Genomic DNA, 19,996 nt, shown 5'->3' with positions numbered 1-19,996 from the left:
CTATTGCCTCCCTTCATCATCGTCGCAATGTAGTTTGTTTGGCGTTGTTCTATCTATACTTTCCTGGTGTGTGTTCGTCTGATATTCGTCTTCTTATTCCTGATGTAAGGATGTATATCAGGCATTCTGGACATTCCAGGAACTCACACCCGTTTGTAATTGATTGACCAGTGGACCGCACAATGCATTATAGAGAGAATTCTTATTTCGCCCTAACTGTTCGTATGTGGAATCGACTTCCGGCTAATGTTTTTCCCAACCACTTTGACAATGTCAATAAGCACTAAGGGAGGAAAGAGGGTGTAGTGTTTATTGATATTAGTCTTAAATTTCTGAACGTCAATGTCGGTGGGAAAGATAATAGCTGGAGGCCGATGCCACATACGAATGGTTCGGGCCAAAAACGAATTTTCTCGGTAATGCATAGTCCGATCGACTGGCCAATCGATTACAAACGGGTGTGAGTTCCTGGCAAGTCTTGTATTCCTGGTGAACATCCTAACGTCAGGGATAAGAAGACGAATATCCCTGAAACACACGTCATTTAAATAACGATAGAGCATTACAACGCTACCCACATTTCGACGATGTTCAAGGGAAGCAATAGAGTTGGAAACCCTACTGTCCCCCATCAACACCATCGCTCTCCGTTGAACCCGGTCAAGTAGCTCCAAGGATGATTTTGGAGCTTCTGTCCATGTATGGGAGTTATATTCCATCCTCGGCCTGATGTAGGTAGTATAGATATTGAAAAGATCAGAAGAGGTGAAATATTTCTTGCACCGCTTAAGAAAACCCAAATATTTGAATGCTTCTTTCGACACTTCGAATACGCGTTTTGACCAACGGACATCACATTGTATCTTCATGCCCAGAACATCAAGAGCATCTGACTACTCAATATCTATATCGTCGATAGATATCGACGATTGAAGTGGGTCAGTGAATAGCTTGTGAGACAAGAAACAGCACTGCGTCTTCTGTACTCTGTTCATTCTACCCAACTCGGAAATGGCCAACAAATCCTGGGTGAACGTCTCATCCATAATGCGCCTCCTGTCCACAATTTCTTGAGGACTGGGCCTATGGTAGAATGAATATGAATGACACAGACTACTGTCATCGCCAAATGAGTAGCCTGGATTGGAAGTCTGACCTAATAGATCGTCAATGAAAATAAGAAATAGGGAAGGGGAAAGGACAGATCCTTGTGGCACACCTGCGGTCAATGTATACTCATCTGATGAGAACCCATCTACAACAACTCGTATAGTGCCATATCCAGAGCCACGACCTTACTCTCACCAAACTGGTGGATAGAGCGACTCCATCGTTCCGACAAAAATGCTATTAGGTTTCCCGTAGAGCGATTTCTGCGGAACCCATACTGTCTGTCGCTAAGAAGGCCATTGGACTCTAAGTATCTGACAAGATGATGGTTAACCATAGTCTCCATAACCTTGGAGAGCGCGGATCATATCGCAATTGGCCGGTAATTCTCAGGCTTTTCGCCCCACTTTTCTTGGGGATGGGCTGAACGTTCGCAACCTTACAACGCGTTGGGAAAACACCCGCACGGTAAGTAAGGTTGAAAAGGTTACGTAGTGGACGAGCAAGCGTCGAAGAACACTTACAAAGAACAAGTGTATACCGTCCAGGCCCGGAGAAAGAATATCTGAGGCATCGAACTAAGTACACTATCAATCACGGGGAGTGGTTGATTGCTAAACGGCAAGGAAGAATTTCCTGCAAACATTTCAGCCAGTAGATTAGCCTTATTGGAGCTATACCAGGTTATGAAAGGATTCAGGCCATACTTGGTTTAACTGAGCAGAAGTCATTGTGCAAAATTTTACGGTAGCCATATAGGAGCTCAAGAAGTAAAATCAGGAGATCGGTTTATATGGCAGCTTTATCAGGTTATAAACCGGAAATAGATTGGCACGTAGGTTGTTGGTTATAGGAGAAGTCGTTGTGCAAAATTTCAGCCTTATCAGACCCGAACTGCGCCCTCTACAGGCTCAAGGTGTATAATCGGGCGATCGGTTTATATGGCAGCTATATTAAAAGATGGAGCGATATGGCCCATAAGCAATCCCAACCAACCTGCACTAATAAGAAGTATTTCAAGCACCTAGCTGTAATCGTTCTATATGAAAGCTTTGTCAAATTATGTTCCGATCTCAATCATACTAGACAAGGATGTCTAACACATATACCATTTGTAACACATCGAAGTATCCATTTCCGACCCTATAAAGTATATATATTCTTGATCAGCGTAAAAATCTAAGACGATCTAGACATGTCCGCCCGTCTGTCTGTTGAAATCACGATACAGTCTTTAAAAATAAAGATATTGAGCTGGAACTTTGCACAGGTTCTTTCTTTGTCCATAAGCAGGTTAAGTTCGAAGGTGGGCTATATTGGACTATATCTTAATATAGCCCCCATATAGACCGATCCGCCGATTTAGGGTCTTAGACCCATAAAAGCCACATTTATTATCCGATTTTGCTGAAATTTAGGACATTGAGTTGTGTTAGGCCCTTCGACATCCTTCGTCAATTTGACCCAGATCGCTCCAGATTTGGATATGGCTGTCATATAGACCGATCTTCCGATTTAGGGTCTTAGGCCTATAAAAGCCACATTTTTTCTCCGATTTGCTGAAATTTGGGACAGTGAGTTTTGCTAGGCCCTTCGACATCCTTCGTCAATTTGGCACAGATCGGTCTAGATTTGGATATGGTTGCCATATAGACCGATCCTCCGATTTAGTATTTTAGGCCATATATTATTCGATTTTGGTGAAATTTGGGACAGTGAGTTCTCTTAGGCCCTTTCACATCTTTCTTTAATGTGGCCCTGATCGGTTCAGATTTGGATATAGCTGCCATATAGACCGATCTCTTGATTTAAGGTTTTGGGGCCATAAAAGGCGCATTTATTGTCCGTTGTCGCCGGAATTTTGGGACAATAAGTGAAGTTTAGCCCCTTGACATACTTCTGCAATATGGCACAGATCGGTAACGATTAGGATATAGCTGCCATATATACCGATCTCTCGGCTTTAGGTTTTGGGGCCATTTTTATTTACTGTCCGATGTCTCTGAAATTTGAGACAGTGAGTTGTGTTAAGCTCTTCGCCGTCCTTCTTCAATTTGGCCCAGATCGGTCCAGATTTGAATATAGCTGTCATATATACCGATCTCTCGATTCAAGGTTTTGGGCCCAGTGAAATCTGTCTACCCAAATTTGGGACAGTGAGTTGTGTTAGGCTCTTCGACATTTTTCCAAATCGGAACATATTTCGATATAACTGCTGTGGGACATAAGGTATGCAATTTTCACCGGATTTTGATGAAAGGTGGTTTACATATATACCCGAGGTGGTAGGTATCCAAAGTTCGGCCCGGCCGAACTTAACGCCTTCTTACTTGTTAGTCCTGAACTTTACCGCTGGAAATTTTTTAATTTATATAAGGGAATTTTTATCTTAAATGGAAGTTTGATCTTAAATTTTGGAAGGCATTGGAAGACAACATTGAAGCATTTTTTCGTGAGATACCGGCCGAAATGTTGGAAAGAGTATGCCAAAATTGGACTAAGCGGATGGAACATTTAAGACGCAGTCACGGTCAACATTTGCATGAAATAATCTTCAAATATTCAATTATATGGAACTTACGATGGACGTAAAAACTTCTCCCCAAAGAGCTCTCGCACTGCGGCACGCCGTTCGGACTCGGCTATTAAAAGGAGGCCCTTATCATTGAGCTTGAACTTAAATCGGACAGGCCTCATTGATACGTAAAAAGTTTCCCCTGTTTCTTAATTTGACTTTTCAGCAGCCACCCTGCTATTCTGAAATTGCAAACCTTTTGCTACAACAGCAGAACTATTGCAGCAATATTAATTACGAAAAGTCGGCAGACTGTGCTTGCTATTATCATTGATTTTTGTAGAGGTTACTGTTCAACTCGTATTTAGTTCCAAACTTTCTATTGCAGGAAGAACCAACGATAACCAAAGGGGCACAAATAAGAGACGGCGCTTTGAAGCACATTGTGGAACTATTTGCCACCTCTAAGATACGTAAATTAGTGTTTATATCGTATTTTATGTTTTGTGCCTCTTCTCTAACATATTATGTTACTGGTAAGAAATTGAATATGATAACTAAACGCCACATTGACTAACGTGTCCCATTTGTTTTAGCCTTAAATGCCTCGAATTTAGCTGTAAGCCGTTACTTGTACGTCATAATAACTGGATTTGTGGATTTGCCCTCGTTATTGCTGCCAGTCCTTATGTTGCGCTTCACCGGTCGCAGAGTTGCAACTATGACTCTATTCGCCTTTACCGGATGTGCCTTAATAATGGTTATGGTTGTGCCTCAAGGTAATATTATATATATTATTGATCAGCGTAAGAATTCAAGACGATCTAGCCATGTCCGTCCGTCTGTCTGTTGAAATCACGCTACAGTCTTTAAAAATAGAGATATTGAGCTGAAACTTTGCACAGATTCTTTTTTTTTTGTCCATAAGCAGATTAAGTTCGAAGATGGGCTATATCGGACTATATCTTGATATAGCCCCCATATAGACCGATCCGCCGATTTAGGGTCTTAGGCCCATAAAAGTCACATTTATTATCCGATTTTGCCACTCGACTTCCTTTTTAATTTGACCTAGACCAGTTTAGATTTGGATATAGCTGTCATATATAGACCGATCCCTCGATTTAGGGTCTTAGGCCCATAAAAGGCGCATTTATTGTCCGATTTTTGGGACAGTGAATTTGGGACAGTGAATTGTGTTAGGGCCTTCGAAATTTTTGTTCAATTTGGGCCAGATCGGTCCAGATTTGAATATAACTGCCATATAGACCGATCTATCGATTTAAGGTTTTGGACCCATAAAAGCATTTATTGTCCGATGTCGCCGAAATTTGGGACAGTGAGTTAAGTTCAGCTCCTAAATATACTTCTGCAATGTGGCCTAGATCGGTTCAGATTTGGATATAGCTGTCATATAGACCGATCCCCCGATTTAGGGTCTTAGGCCCATAAAAAGCTCATTTACTTCTGCAATGTGGCCTAGATCGATCAAGATTTGGATATAGCTGCCATATAGACTGATCTCTCCATTAAAGGTCTTGGGCCCAGAAAAGGCGCATTCATTGTCCGATTTCGCTGAAATTTGGGACAGTGAGTTAAATTAAGTACCTCGACATATTTCGCCAATTTGGCCTAGATCAATCAAGATTTGGATAACTGTCATATGGACTGATCTCCCGTTTTAAGGTTTTGGGGCCATAAAAGGGTCATTTATTGTCCGATTTCGCCGAAATTTGGGACAGTGTGTTGTTTTAGACTCTTCGAAATTTTTCTGCAACTTGGTCGAAATCGGTTCAGATTTGAATAGAGCTGCCATATAGACCTATATCTCAATTTAAAGTTTTAGCCCCATAAAAGGCGCATTTGTAATCAGATTTCACTGAAATTGGACACAGTGACTTATGTAAGGCTTTTCGACATTCGTGTCGCATATGGTTCAGATCGGTTTAGATACAGGTACTAAAAAGACCAAAATTTTGTTATACACAATATTGAGCAATGACTTGTAGTTATTGGTATTTGGTACAAATCGAAACATATTTCAATATAGCCGCTATGGGGCATAAGGTATGCATTTTTTAACGGATTTTGGCGAACGCGAGGTGGTGGGTATCCAAAGTTTGGCCCGGCCGAACTTAACGCCTTTTTGCTTGTTTTTTTTCTCAAAGAAAAGATCCGAGATAATAGAAAACCCTCTTAAATTTCTTGAATAAAAAATTTTTAACCACTACTTACCACTACCACTTAGACATTTGTGATTTTATTGTTTTTACAGAAAGCACTGTGTGGATTGTAGCATTCGCTATGCTCGGTCGATTCGGCATAACAGCTACATACGCTGTGGTCACCCTGTATGCTGCTGAACTATTTCCTACAGAAATTCGTGGAACTGCTTTGGGCACGTGTTCAACGTGGGCCCATGTTGGATCTATTTCCGCCCCATATGCTGTAGATTTTTTGGTTGGAATACATCACTTACACACCTTGTTAAGATTAAGGTTAACTTTTTCATTTTCTCTGCAGGGTCCCCTAGGATGGTATATACCAACAACAATATGTGGTGTCGTTCTTTTGGTAGCGTCTCTCTTAACCCTTCTCTTACCGGAAACTGGCACTGGCAAGCTGACAGATCGCGTTGAGGAGGTGCCATCTGAAACTTCTTCAAACAACGAAAGTGAGGAGCCAACTAAAATTAAATAATTTCGAATGATTCGTGTCTTGTGTGCGTCTGTATTATTGTCTAGTACTTTTAGCTTAAATTTTTTACTTTATATTTGCTGCTAATTTAAGATTTATGGAATTTTCGCCTAAAAATTCCAATAACCTACATTTATATAGTAAATATATATACATATACAATTAATATTTATGATTAGTTGTACAAATGCATTTAGATTTAAACAATTACCAGTTCATTTAAGTAGAATAACATTTATTTAATATCAACTATCATCACATGGGTTAAGTAAGCATGTGTTTTTCTATTTGTATTACAAATCATTGCAATATTAAGCACCTGTTAATCATCTATCACTAGACTTATCCACTCCATGTAAGGCCCGGTGACTGTATAAACACTGGGTATACCCTTAAGACCACATGTTAGACCATGTGAAACTATGCCATAAATATATTCCACATCATCGTAATTACAAATCAGTGGTCCACCAGAATCTCCCTTTAAATTTGTGCAGCAAAAGAGTGATTGAAAGACAGCTTAACGAAATATTTTGCAATTCGAAGTCTAACTCACCTGACAAGTATCCTGACCATGGCCCAAAGCACAGACGGTATTGCCGCCTCTTTGCGGAGCCCAAACGTAGCCCAATAAGCGTCGACATTTTTTATTACTTATCACATAAACTTCACCCTCTTCGAGATTCTCTTGCGACTGGCCGGCATGATGCTTTGCTCCAAAGCCTATTATTTTACAGGGACCTTAAAAATTATTTTTTTTTTTTTGTAAAATAGTTTCTACGTGTTTGGTGCTATTTGTAACATATCAATACAACACGTACTTTTTCGGTAAGCTTTCATTCCATACAAAGGTAATTTGCCATAGACATTGTTGTTTGACGACTGGAAAGGCGAAAAGTAAGGTTCTTTCAAACGCACCAATGCGATATCATTCTGCAGACTTTCGCTAGAAATGAATAATTTATAATTTTAGATTACGGCAATTACAACTTAAGAACAGCCCGGATAGTCTATACCGAGGCTGCTTTAAGGTTAATAACAACAAGTAAGAGCGTGCTAAGTACGGCCGGGCCGAATCTTATATATCCTCCACCATGGTCGCATCTGTCGAGTTCTTTGCGCAGTATCTCTTTTTAGGCAAACAAAGAATAATGAATAAGGACAGAGCACGAGCTATATCAAGTTATAGTCCGATTCGGGGCGCAAGAAGCAAAATCGGTAGATCGGTTTATAAGGGAGCTGTATCAAGCTATAGATCGATTCTGACCATATTGCACACGTTGAAGGTCATCGGAGAAGCCGTTGTACAAAATTTGTGACAAATTGGATGAGAATTGCGCACTCTAGAGGCTCAAGAAGTCAAAATCTCGCTTTCACGCACTCTCCCGTTATTTTCTGCTGGCAAATAAAGTACGCGAACGACGTCCAGTAACAATGCAAATTTTTCGAGGGTTTAAGCCAAATCGAAAAAATTTTTCGATTATGAACCGAAATGTCTGCTGTGCAATTCTCAGCAACCTATTGGGTTGCCCAAAAAGTAATTGCGGATTTTTCATATAGTCGGCGTTGACAAATTTTTTCACAGCTTGTGACTCTGTAATTGCATTCTTTCTTCTGTCAGTTATCAGCTGTTACTTTTAGCTTGCTTTAGAAAAAAAAGTGTAAAAAAGTATATTTGATTAAAGTTCATTCTAAGTTTTATTAAAAATGCATTTACTTTCTTTTAAAAAATCCGCAATTACTTTTTGGGCAACCCAATACTAATAACCAGTATAACATGCAAAAGCTGGAAGGGCGCACTCTATAACAGCATACACCTTTAAGTATACTGTGTTCAAGAAATATGTAAACATATCAATGGGACGTTATATATTAAAAATGTTAGGCAAATGTGTCATGTTGTTTAAGCATTTGACTGGTGACTTCGATCAGGATTTCTGGTTCGGCAAGGCTAATGGTGCTATACATACCAAAACTAGTGAGTACTGTATAAAGCACTACTTATGGGTATACAAAGCGCCATAATTCATCTAACAAATCTCGTTAATGAAAGACAGGTTATAACAAAGTAGATCAGACTGCAGAGCTCTCTGACACTCATTATCATACTCACTTCGAAAAGGTAAAAGACTGAACTTGTAAATGAATGAAAATCTTTTCCTCGCTACCACAGACTAAATTATCCACAACTGATTATATGCATGTTCATACTCACTTCACTTTTTTTTAAAGCTACCACGTAATAAAAAAAACAGTAATAACTTACGGTTGAAAAGATATAAATTCAAATCTTTCCACAGGCAAACGTTCAGATGGCAGAATGTTAGTTAAATTTTCATGACCGATAATGGCAAACACGGTTTCGATTTTTCTGGAAAAGTAATTAAAAAATTTAATGTTAATAGAAAATTTATATAAATGACAGCAGGGACTAACTGCCTGTCCCACTAACTTTGCGTCACGGAAAATGTGCGATTTTTCTTCGCTTGTATGTTAAAATCAGCTGATTTCATAAGGAAGAAACAGATGCTTGAGAGAGACAGACAGTAACTAATGGGAATTTTAAAAGAAAACAAGTAAAAAGGCATTTAGTTCGGCCGGGCCGAACTTTGGATACCCACCACCCTGTAAACCCCCTTTCGTCACAATCCGGTGGAAATTGGATAACTTATGCACCCAAATTCGGCACGGATACTGAGTGGTCTAATAAATATAAGTCACTGTTGAATTTTGTATTTCATATTTCATCAAAATCAGGTAATAAATAAAGCTTTTATGAGCTTCAGACCGGCATATCGGTCTATGTATATGGCAGCTATATCTAAACACAGACCGATCTTAACCATATTTGAGTCCGATGTTGGGAGGCGTAAAACTAGTCACTGTTTCAAATTTCAGTAAAATCGGTTTAAAAATAAAGCGATCATGGGCTTCAGACCCTTTATCGGGAGATCGGTCTGTATGGCAGCTATATCTAAATATAGTCCGATCTGATCGATATTTGGGTCCTATATTGGGAAGCGTAAAACTACTCACTGTTTCAAATTTCAGCGAAATCGGGTAATAAATAGAGATTTTATGGGTTTCAGAATTTTTATCGGCAGATATATCTAAATATAGTCCGATCTGAACCATATTTGGGTCCTATATTGGGAAGCGTAAAACTATTCATTGTTTCAAATTTAAGCGAAATCAGTTAAAAAAATGCTTTTATGGGCTTCAGACCTTTAATCGGGAGATCGGTCTGTATGGCAGCTATATCAAAATATAGTCCGATCCAAACCAAATTTGGGACGGATGTCGGAAGACCTAAAACTACCAACTGTTTCAAATTTCAGTAAAATCGGGTAATAAATAGAGCTTTTATGGGCTTCAGACTTTATCGGCAGATCGGTCTGTAAGGCAGCTATATCTAAATATAGTCCGATCTGAACCATATTTGGGTCCATATATTGGGAAGCTTAAAACTATTCACTGTTTCAAATTTCAGCGAAATCGGATCAAAAATAAAGCATTTATGGGCAGTAGACCCTTTATTGGCAGATCGGTCTATATAGCAGCTATATCCAAATATGGTCAAAAGACGTATCCGTGCCAAATTTCAACTCAATATTTAAATTTTTGAAGGCTGTAGAGTGATTACAACAGGTGGCCGGCCAAGTTTGACGGTATTAAGATGCCAGATTTTTGTTTGCATTCTCTTTGTCGTCATTTTCTTTCTCGCATATTCTCTGCTCATGTACGCACACATGCACACAAATTTCTTTGTGAGAACAACAGAAAAAATTTTCAGCGGTGGTTTTCCCCTCCTAATGTTGCTGACATTTGTGAGGTACTATGGCATGCTTATCATTGAGTTTAAATGTGTATCGGTTGGCACTTATTGATATGTGATAAACTTATCCCGTTCTTTAACGGAATGTTTACGTTCACAGTTAGCGTATCTTCGACAGACAAATGCATGGTCATGGATGTGGGGATTGCAAATATAAAATGGTCCTACAATTTCAATTTGTGGCCAATGACTATACAATTTTGCTAAAATTTTACATGCAGCATTTCTTCATGACTTTCAACCTTCGTGGTATATATGGTCCAGAGTAAAATAATCTGATATAGCTCCCATATAAACCGATCTCCCGATTTGACCCTCTAGAAGCCCAATTTTTATCCATTTTATCTGAAATTTCGCACTACGTGCAAAGATAGTATTGTCCAAATAGGTACATAACCTGATATAGATCACCTATAAACCGATCCCTCGATTAGTTTTCTACGATTTGGAAGTACATTTTGTACGTAAAGAACACATGTGCTCTTCAACTAAGGTAATTTTTTTGCTTGTTATTTCTAATAAAATTCACTTACTTGTGCCACAAACAATGTCCTGCTGATAATATCCAGTTGTGGTTTAATAGAGTTCCACCACAGAAATGCTTAAAATAATACTCCTGGCAATTATCCGAAGTTATGATTTTTTCTTGTAATGATGCAATGTAGGGATATTTCAAAATTTCTTTGATATAAAAAGAATGTTTTTGTTATGACTTTTGAACTGCACTGTTAAAAAAAAATTGATTTTTATTCACCCCAACTATTTTGCCTTACAACTGGTTGGCCACCCACAATGGGTGTGGAAAGTATTGCAGTTAGATGAACACTGAATACCACCACTAAAATATCTAAAATATGTAAAAATACCATCGTTCTAAGCGTTAGACTTTTTGTGAAGAAATAAAAATACCTACAACGAAATATTCTTCTCTGAGATGGTTTTAGGGGGAAGCAATTGGAAACGCAATTCTAAACAATATAAGCAAGCTGTTCAAACAAAACTCGGAAAGATCGAATAACTACCTAACATATTTAATTTAGGAGCTGAAACATTATCATGGATCTTAACAATACAAAATTCAATAAACTACTCAAAAAAGGCCTTATTTTGAAGATACATGACATGTCAGCCCCCGTAGCGCAGAGGTTTGCATGTCCGCCTATGACGCTCAACGCGTGGTTTCCAATCCTGGCAGGAATATCAGAAGAAGAATGTTCATTTGGCTTTTTTAAGTTTAAATAGTAGGTTTAACGGAAGATTTTTGGGAGTTTATGAAAGTATTTTGTCAAAGCGGATTAAATAAGGTGGTCTCACGTGAACAGCTGTTACCAGCCGGCTAGGTTTGACGGTGTCAGATTTTAGTTTGTATTCTTTTTGTTGTTACCTATTTTCTTGTATTTCTCTGCTCATTTACGCACACGTTTACACACATGCACACAAATTTCTATGTGTACGTTGGCAAAACGTCGATCAGCTTGATGCCAGGATGGCGGATTGCACCATATGATTTGTGGTTGTTGTACAAATGAGACCACATTTAATTGTTTCACCATGGTATTTTGTATGCAAATGGAAACATGCTTGTACTATGTTCAGACCAATACGACTTGTTTCCCCTTTACATGACATAATTACCAGGTAGTGTACCGTAAACAGCTGAATACAATTTTTTCTTTTTTTTGGTTGTGTGTGTTTTATACAATAGTTAAGAGCCATGATACACAAAACAACGAAAAGTGGCGCGAACTAGTAGAATACTCAAAATCAGTGTTGCACTAATCACTGATTTTGACAGACAGTGCACTCAATATTTTATTATTGGGCAACTGCCACTACCTGTAAATGAATATATTTTGTCCATTAATAATGTTTAACTTTTGTGCGTTGCTTTTGTGGGATTTATTTGTAGAGTTGCATTCAAGACGGACTTAAAAGGTGGTCTCACGCGAACAGCTGTTAACAGCCGACAAGGTTTGACGGTATTAAGATGTACGATTTGCATTCTCTTTGTTGTTACCGTTGGCAATGATAATAAACAATAATTTTACTTATTTTATGCCAAATAAGTCGTTTAAATTTAGTGACGTATGCCCACAGTGTAGGCGGGTAAGTTATGCCGCACGCAAGTTGGTTACCAAAACGCAAATGAATTTCCAATTACTGACATGGGACTTCGCTCAATGAAACGTCAAAATTTGCCGTGCTGTCAATAATCTTACTAGCCCCTTAAGGCGGATTTAACAAGGTGGTCTCACGCAAACGGCTGTTAACAGCCGTCCAGGTTTGACGGTATTAAGATGACAGATTTTTGTTTGCGTTCCCTTTGTTCTCATCTTCTTTCTCTGCTCATGCACGCACACACACACACAAATTACTTTGTGTGTGTTGACAAATCGTCGATCAGCTTGATGCAAAATGGCGTATTGCACCATATGATTTGTGGTAGTTGTACAAATCAGACCACCTAAAATAGTTTCGCCATGCTAGCCTCTGGGCTACTCAAAAATTATTCACCACACTTAACGTCATATTTTTAATATCCCTATAACTTTGCCAACATTCGACACACAGCCACACACAATTACAACAACAATATTTGGATAAAAGTGGAGGATGCTGACAAAGGCTTTTGTAAAGTTGTGCTTATTTAACTTATAACTGTGAAAATTCTAAATACAAAATCTAATTATTTTTACTAATAAATGCTGCATTTGTCTCTTTTTAAATTGTTTTGTGTTTCATTATTTATTAATTACGAGGAGGTGGGTTTTGGTTGAAATTACAACAAGATACATTAATTTCACAACGACCAACACACTCACATTTAGGTGTACACATGCATGTAAGCACCCTGCAAACATTTTCTATCGTGCGAGTCACTTAATCTGCACTCAAGGAAGTTGAAAACAATCTTAAGCAGTATAATGAGTCACCCATGAGTGACTTAATAGGCACTAAAAAAAGTTTAAAATTCGATTATCAACATCATTAATAAAATAAATATTTTTTTTTTGCCTAATGTTTTTTACCATTTATAGTGAGCGTTACTTTTATTTCTCTTTCTAATTTATGTCTTTTTCAAATCGAGATTTGTAATCGAAAATTTTATTTGCAAAGATTTTCCCTGACTGGGATTTGAACAGCCAATCTTACGATTATGAGGCATATGTTTTCCCTCATGAATGACAGAATTCCGATAGTAATGTATTTTGTTGTTTTAAATCATGTGTTGAAGCCAGTTCAACAAACCTATCCTTATGCTAACATGAAGTACATACATATATAATAGAATTACATACCTTACTGATTTACATTGAAATGAATCTTTGAAATTGTTTTAAGTATCTTTATCTTCATTATTTCCCGCGGATTTGCTTTTATTGGTCAACTTGGCAACCCTTTTATCTATTCTGTATGCAAAAGGGCCAAAAGCTTTCACTCAAATGGATAAATAGCGGCCATGTTGACCAAATTTCCAATTCGCGTTTTCCTAAATCTAGGCACTTTTAACTTTCTTGCACCGCCATTAAACCACTTGTGCATCATCATCTCAAGAAGGCGGTAAGGGCTTGCTGGAATGTAATAAACTGTAACGGTGAAATCTAATCTGTTGCCTTTTATTTCAACTGTTCTCTTTTTCATTTCTTACAATTTGGGAGCTTCAATAAAACATACAGTCCACTTACAGCTACTTGCTAACCAAATTGTACATCATGAAATCTCTACAAACTATCATACAAAAGGACCTAAAAAGTGACTATTCTGGAAGGGAGTGAGAAAGTCACTTCCAAATGTTTGCAGGGCAGCTGATAAATTGTTTGATGTCATATTAATTTTTATATGTAAATGTCAACATTTTGACCTAAGAAACCCAAAAACCAAACCACCGAAAGAACGATTTTCGGTAATTATACCACCAAAAAAAAACGTAGTACCAGCCTTAGGACATGTCAATACATTTCTTAAACCATGTTTACTTGCTTGTTTTATTTGCTCCAAAATCTAGATTTCGGAAATCTAGACAATTAAAACGCTGTCAAAAACTTCCCTGTTGACAGATGCAAATCACTTGAATCGTAGTGTAAACGGGTTTTGGACATTACCTCAAATCAAATGGATTTGGGCTCGAGTGTAAACATGGTATTATGGTAAGAAAAATTCGGCAGAGGTGCATACTGCCCTTAATTTGCTTATTCAATAACTAGGCCTAAACTCTCACCCTGTCTGTACTCATTTATTGGGTGTTGCAAATTTTAATTACCCGATAACCACCCGGCCCTATAAAGTTTCAAATACAAGACGACAGGCGTGCTAAACATAAAAAATGCACCGACGATATCAAAGGTAATTTTTTTTAATTTAGTTTATCTTGTATATTGTTTAAAAATTGAGAAATCTATCTATTTTAATGTAAAGGCTTTCCACCGCTAATGGCGTAAGTGATGAAACAAGCGACCCTATAAGCGAGGAATCTGAAAGGGAAGAACAAGAAAATGGCATAGCGCACCAACGTACTGGAAAGAAGAATAGCGAAGGAGTTCTGGCCATCGATGAGACCGGTTATTGTTCCTTGTGTGGAAAGATATCAGTTTGTAAATGTGAGCGTTGTGGCGATTTTTATTGTTCACCCAATTGTCAACGCAAGGACTGGCAAAAACATCGTTTCATATGTTTTCCCATGCCGTTAGTATATAACAAAAACTGAAATCTTAAATGAAATGATATACATGTAGCTTTTTTACATTTGCAGACGCCTCATTAAACCCGGCCAATCGTGTACTACAAATGAACAACTGCCAACTCTAAAGGCAGAAGTTAAACCTATTGAGTTAACCAAGGAGGAGAATAGACAGGCGTATAGAGCCCGACAATTGAGTTTTATACCCAATACAACGCCGATACCCAATGATGACAGTATCGTTGTATTGACCGGCTTCAAATCCGCTAATCGTTGCTACATACGCTCAGCAGATCCAAAAGTTACCGAGGAATACTACAAAATTCTCAAGAAACTTGATAACTTTGGAAAGCATTCGAATGATGTTACCGGAGTTCCTAAAGCCAATACATACGCTATCGCTCAAAAAGATGAAAAATGGTGTCGTGTTCAGATTCTAGCGGCTCGTCCAGACAATAGGATTCGTGTTCATTTCATTGATTATGGCACGATTGGTGTTCGTTATTTACGAGAATTGCGAAGGATTTCGAGTGCAATGTGCAGCATGCCTTGTTACGTTCACATGGTGCAGCTACACGATGTTGTCATATATTCAATGGAGACTAAACTTATGCAGCAGTTAGCTGAAAATGTTGACAAAGAATTCAAAGTGCGTTTTGTCAACTCTGATGAGTTGGGAGGCAATGTTGAATTATATAACATAGACACTAATAAGCTATTAAATACAGAAATTATGACTTTGTGCAAAGAATTTGCTGAAAAAGAAGCCGAACAAACATCTACCACGTCGAATGACAATGACATTTCCGATATGAAAGAATTATCCCCTGCCAATGATAATTCGAAGACACCACAGAGAGATAGTCGTCAACAAAAATCCCGGCAAGCTATTCAACAGACACCGCAGAAAGCTAATTCTCCTTCGAATAAAACAAATGAACAGCAACAAACGCCAAATGGATCATCAGCGAAGCAGACTAACGGTACGGTTGGTGGAAATGCTACAGATGTTTCACCCAATAGCAGCGCCAAGAAGAAAAATCTACCCCCAGCTCCAAGGCAAATTGCAAAACCATGTATGGTACCGGTAAGTACAGGATATTAAAATGCTCATAAATATTTGTACAGGACAAAAATGGGCTTCGATAGAACACTATATACATAGATGGATTTCACAAGTTGCTATCAAATACATGTGTCTTAAGAAATAAACCTATGTTTAATGGTGGTATATATGTACAAATAATTTGGATGAAATTCGATTAGGTTAGGCTGTGGGAAGACAATTCAACCCCTCAGTTGTCTAGTTGTTATTTTTGTTGTAGCAGTGTGTTGTACACTGAGGCGGCAACCCTTGCCGATGAAGGACTTCATCGGGTCAATCCGGTACGTACAACCGGCTGCCATGGGATTGCTTAGTTGTCTAGTAATCGGCGTATGTTATTGAGAGGCCCATTGTAATTTCTCAGTATACCTCTTCTTCTTCTGATGAGCTCTTCCTATTTCTCATGTCTACCTGCTGATAGGGCAAAAGCCTTGAACCTTATTCATTGAAATCGTGGCAAAAATGCGCCTTTTATGAACTCAATATTTCTTATTGGGAGATCTGTATAAAGGGTTATACCAAGAAATATGCCATCTTTGAACTTTTGGGCTGTAGAGTGATTTGAAAAAACAGACGGACGGACATGTCCAGAACGTCTATGAATATAACGACGATCTAGTATGTATACTTTGTAGGGCTGGAAATGTATAATATGATGTGTTGCAAATGGAATGGCGCAATGGACAACTCTGTGGTGGTTGGTTAAAAACATATACCGCTTTTTTGGTTTGTAGAACTTTTGATAGGATGTGGTCGGGTTTGGTAGTTTATTCCTTAAATCTTGGTAGAAAATAATTTTCTTGAGTGACAGCACTGGTTGTGGTTGTTGTTGATGTTGTAGATACATATTTGTATGTGGAGGTAGCGATCCTCGCCAAGCTCCTATAGATGGGCAAGCTCGATGCAGTCCATAGGACCCATTGCCGCGAAAGGCAATGGGTAAAGACGTCAAAAATTCGCCTTCTCTTATTCTCTTATAAAGCATCAAGGGCACTCCGTATTTAAGCAAGAGACGGTGCCGCCCTGCCTTTCACAGAGACTATACTCGTTACCTCTGATTGTCTGCGATTGCAGCTGCAGCTACTTCGTATGGAGCTCTCCGCTATCCGCAACCTGTGGCTAGTCCAGTAGCTCTCAGCTGAGCTTCTCATGATAACGATGAACACCATTTTGTTTCATATAAGCGGCCTTATTTACAAAACTTTATGAGGCCTTAAAATAGTTTTATTTGACAGTTCTTTAAAGGAAATATGTCAAGTAAACCTATTTCAAATCTACATCAAGTTTTGTGAATAAAGCCGAAGGGATTTAACTATGCATATGAACCTATATTTGGTGTTGGGGTATTTAAGGTTGGTTACGTACCAAATTTTTTCCAAATCGGCGAAATATTGAAGTTTTTTAAGGGGCTCAAGAAATTTTATTGATCTGTCTTATACTGTAATCGATGCAAAACCCCATTTACATTGCTGATTTTATAAAGGAAAAACAGATGATCGAGCCATTAAATCCGGATTTAAAGAGCAGTGTTAACGGTGTTCAAGTCGGAACAGAGCGATGGGCATATACGTGCGTTTTGTACAAAACGCCCGAGCTCATGGTCATCCCATGCCGAGGGATGTTATGTTCCACACGGGTTGGAACTCTTATTTCCGATTTGTGGGGTTTTTACCATCATAACGATAGTGGAATGCTCCATGTACGGAGTAGCTGGAACTGTATTCGCGGACAATCTGCGTTATCGAGTGCAGAGTCTCAGTGAGAGGCCCGCCGGCATTGGCTCTTGCTTAAATATTGATTGTATGAGTTATTGGCGCCTTTAAATAACCAATGGCCAGAACGAGCACTTGGGGTGCAGACAAAGAAACCTTGTCTGCACCCCAAGTGCCGCTCTGTGGTATGTTATGTAGCGCCAGTGTGGTATCGTCAGCTTTGTGACACACAGTCCAATAAAATTCAGATTTGTCAGAATGTCCCCCTCCAAACTACGACGGGCTGTCTCCTCAGTTCTCATGAGGACCACCTCCATCAGGAGACAAAGATCCTACCAGTGCGAAGACATAACTACATGTTGTCCAAGCAATACCTTTTGGGCTGTCATCGCAGAGATCCTCCAAATCATCATCTTGTGGATAGATATCCACCGCCCAGAAGCCTCAAGATGGATATGCATGATCTAGAGGGTGAGGTCCAGCGCACCTCTAGAGAGAACCTCTAGATCAAGCGGCATATCAAGCAGGTCTAGACAACAGTCATGCAGACACGTAGCAGATGCGGTAAATAGCTACCGGTTGAATGTAGACCTTGGAGAGCGATCGCCTTCCATTGCACCTGAAGAAATTGACTTCCTCCTGCAAACCAGAGTAGTTCTGGCTCAATTACGTTCCGGCAGATGCCTCAACTCCTACAGAACAAGGTGTATGCAAGATGTATGTCGATGCCGATTGTAACCAGGGACCACACGATACATGTCACCTTTTTAACTGCGCAGCCAGACCCACTCGATTCAGACCCAGATCACTGTGGACGCACCCCATCTTAGTCGCAGAGTTCCTGGGTCTTCACACTCAACAGAATCAAGCAGACGAAAGATAGAATACAACAAACTGATACAACAACAACGATCCCGCGGCGATCGGTCCCACGGATCGGAACGACCTTGTCCAATGACCTTGAAGACTATCACCACCTCCACATACAAATATGGTTACCACAGCAACAACATTAGAGGGAAGTACATACGAATTATCTGTACAAAAAATAATTTCAATCGCTAGGCTATTATGATTACAACATACAGTCGGACAGACAAAAAACATGTTTGCCTAAGGTCTGTGATTCACAATGCAAATCTTGTCTTTTTTTTATAGCCATTCGAAACCATACCGTTTGATGAGAATCTCAAAGACATTAATGTGGTTGTAGTCGATAGCACCTATGTAGGTCGTGGTTACTTGGGCTGTCTTTTGGAAAAAGACTGTGATAAACTGCAAGCAGTTCAAAAATTTTTGCTAAATTATAATGGCTCGGGACAACCCTACAAGCCCAAGTGAGTGAACAAACAAACCAACATGGAGGAAGAAACTAAAAATAAAAACATCAACGCAACTTACTAACAATAATTCTAATTTCTCCCATAGATTTGAAGAGTATTGCATTGCTGAATACGAATCGGAGTGGTATCGTGGTAAAGTTGTGGAGATTTTAGACGATGATAAATTCCTAATTGCTTACATTGATTTCACTAACGAATGTGAACTGAGCAGTGCATCTATACGACGTTATCCTATGGCATTAGATGTGCCTTGTTGTTCAAATTTATGTGCTATTGAAGGTTAGCATTAGGTGGTTTGCTCAATGATCTGTACAATTTTTTTAACTGTATTTTATTTATCTTTTATTACAGGTCTACCAGATGAGCTAAGTGATAAAGTAATAGAATTTTTGGAAAATGAATTGCGTGGTTTCGCAAAAATCCATGTCAACCGTATGAAGAAATTTGACGATGTTATGTTCATTGAGTGCAAAGATCTTATAAAGAAATTGCAAGATGCAAAGCTAATTTAAGTCTGCATGCAAATGAGTTATTTGTATGTTAAGTTAAAATGTCAATCTACTTACGCTTAACCGCTACCGTAATTTTGCCTATCATTTTTGTACACATTTTTCGATCAACCATAATTATTTTAATTTTTACAACTTCCTTATTGGTATAAGTTTTCAAAAAATAATAAATAACCTACTCATACATGTATTCTTTATGTTATAGATTTAATATATGTAAAGGTTCTGAAGCAAGAAACGCAAAAGAAATTGCCAGATCGACAGATCCTTGGATGGGATAGGAGCCCGTTTCGGAATGTTGCAAAACTTTCTTGTTCACTATCTTCACTTTGCCCATATTCACATGACTTCTGAGGCTCCTAAACTTGTAGGTAATTTTTGTGATACTCATTCAACATCCTACGAAATTGGCGTATGTGCAGCTTTTTTCCTGGCTAGAAAACGGCATACTCACTTTTTGTGCAGAAAAAGCAAAGGGAATTGTTTCAGTTT

The 19,996-nt window shown here is 38.7% G+C and overlaps 3 protein-coding genes across 3 annotated transcripts in view; 2 read left to right on the top strand and 1 right to left on the bottom strand.

Annotated features, from left to right (window-relative positions):
• LOC106080634 (organic cation transporter protein) overlaps positions 1-6,781 on the top strand; it is a 34,804-nt gene extending 28,023 nt beyond the window's left edge. The window contains exons 6-9 of the mRNA XM_013242049.2: positions 4,014-4,161; positions 4,222-4,404; positions 5,901-6,085; positions 6,149-6,781. Of these exons, the coding sequence (XP_013097503.1) occupies positions 4,014-4,161; positions 4,222-4,404; positions 5,901-6,085; positions 6,149-6,325 (693 nt within the window). The 3' untranslated portion in view covers positions 6,326-6,781. The remainder of the gene's footprint in view (positions 1-4,013; positions 4,162-4,221; positions 4,405-5,900; positions 6,086-6,148) is intronic.
• On the bottom strand, positions 6,537-11,041 carry LOC106080635 (mite allergen Der p 3). The gene is made up of 6 exons (XM_059362764.1): positions 10,912-11,041; positions 10,691-10,838; positions 8,589-8,693; positions 7,144-7,268; positions 6,879-7,063; positions 6,537-6,803 (listed from the first exon to the last, which is right to left on the bottom strand). Exons 1-6 carry the CDS (start codon positions 11,024-11,026, stop codon positions 6,645-6,647), a joined length of 837 nt encoding a protein of 278 aa, XP_059218747.1. The 5' UTR covers positions 11,027-11,041; the 3' UTR covers positions 6,537-6,644.
• A 3,384-nt stretch (positions 11,042-14,425) lies between these two features.
• On the top strand, positions 14,426-19,694 carry LOC106080633 (uncharacterized). Its single transcript, XM_013242048.2, has 6 exons — positions 14,426-14,501; positions 14,574-14,840; positions 14,908-15,922; positions 18,811-18,989; positions 19,081-19,274; positions 19,347-19,694. Exons 1-6 carry the CDS (start codon positions 14,482-14,484, stop codon positions 19,505-19,507), a joined length of 1,836 nt encoding a protein of 611 aa, XP_013097502.1. The 5' UTR covers positions 14,426-14,481; the 3' UTR covers positions 19,508-19,694.
• The last annotated feature ends 302 nt before the right edge of the window (positions 19,695-19,996 follow it).

The sequence above is a fragment of the Stomoxys calcitrans genome, chromosome 2, assembly GCF_963082655.1.
Source record: "Stomoxys calcitrans chromosome 2, idStoCalc2.1, whole genome shotgun sequence".
Lineage (NCBI taxonomy): Eukaryota > Metazoa > Arthropoda > Insecta > Diptera > Muscidae > Stomoxys > Stomoxys calcitrans.
Note: the sequence above shows the minus strand (reverse complement) of the source record. Positions and strands in the feature narration are given on the sequence as shown.

Excerpts from the sequence above, each read along its gene's own strand:
- LOC106080633 (XM_013242048.2), top strand. The coding sequence starts at position 14,482 with ATGCACCGACGATATCAAAG. Across the intron at positions 14,502-14,573 it reads ATGCACCGACGATATCAAAG|GCTTTCCACCGCTAATGGCG; the intron begins GTAATTTTTTTT and ends TTTAATGTAAAG. Across the intron at positions 19,275-19,346 it reads AAATTTATGTGCTATTGAAG|GTCTACCAGATGAGCTAAGT; the intron begins GTTAGCATTAGG and ends CTTTTATTACAG.
- LOC106080635 (XM_059362764.1), bottom strand. The coding sequence starts at position 11,026 with ATGGTATTTTTACATATTTTAGATATTTTAGTGGTGGTATTCAGTGTT. Across the intron at positions 8,694-10,690 it reads GGACATTGTTTGTGGCACAA|AAAAATCGAAACCGTGTTTG; the intron begins GTAAGTGAATTT and ends TTACTTTTCCAG. Across the intron at positions 6,804-6,878 it reads ATGGTCAGGATACTTGTCAG|GGAGATTCTGGTGGACCACT; the intron begins GTGAGTTAGACT and ends ACAAATTTAAAG.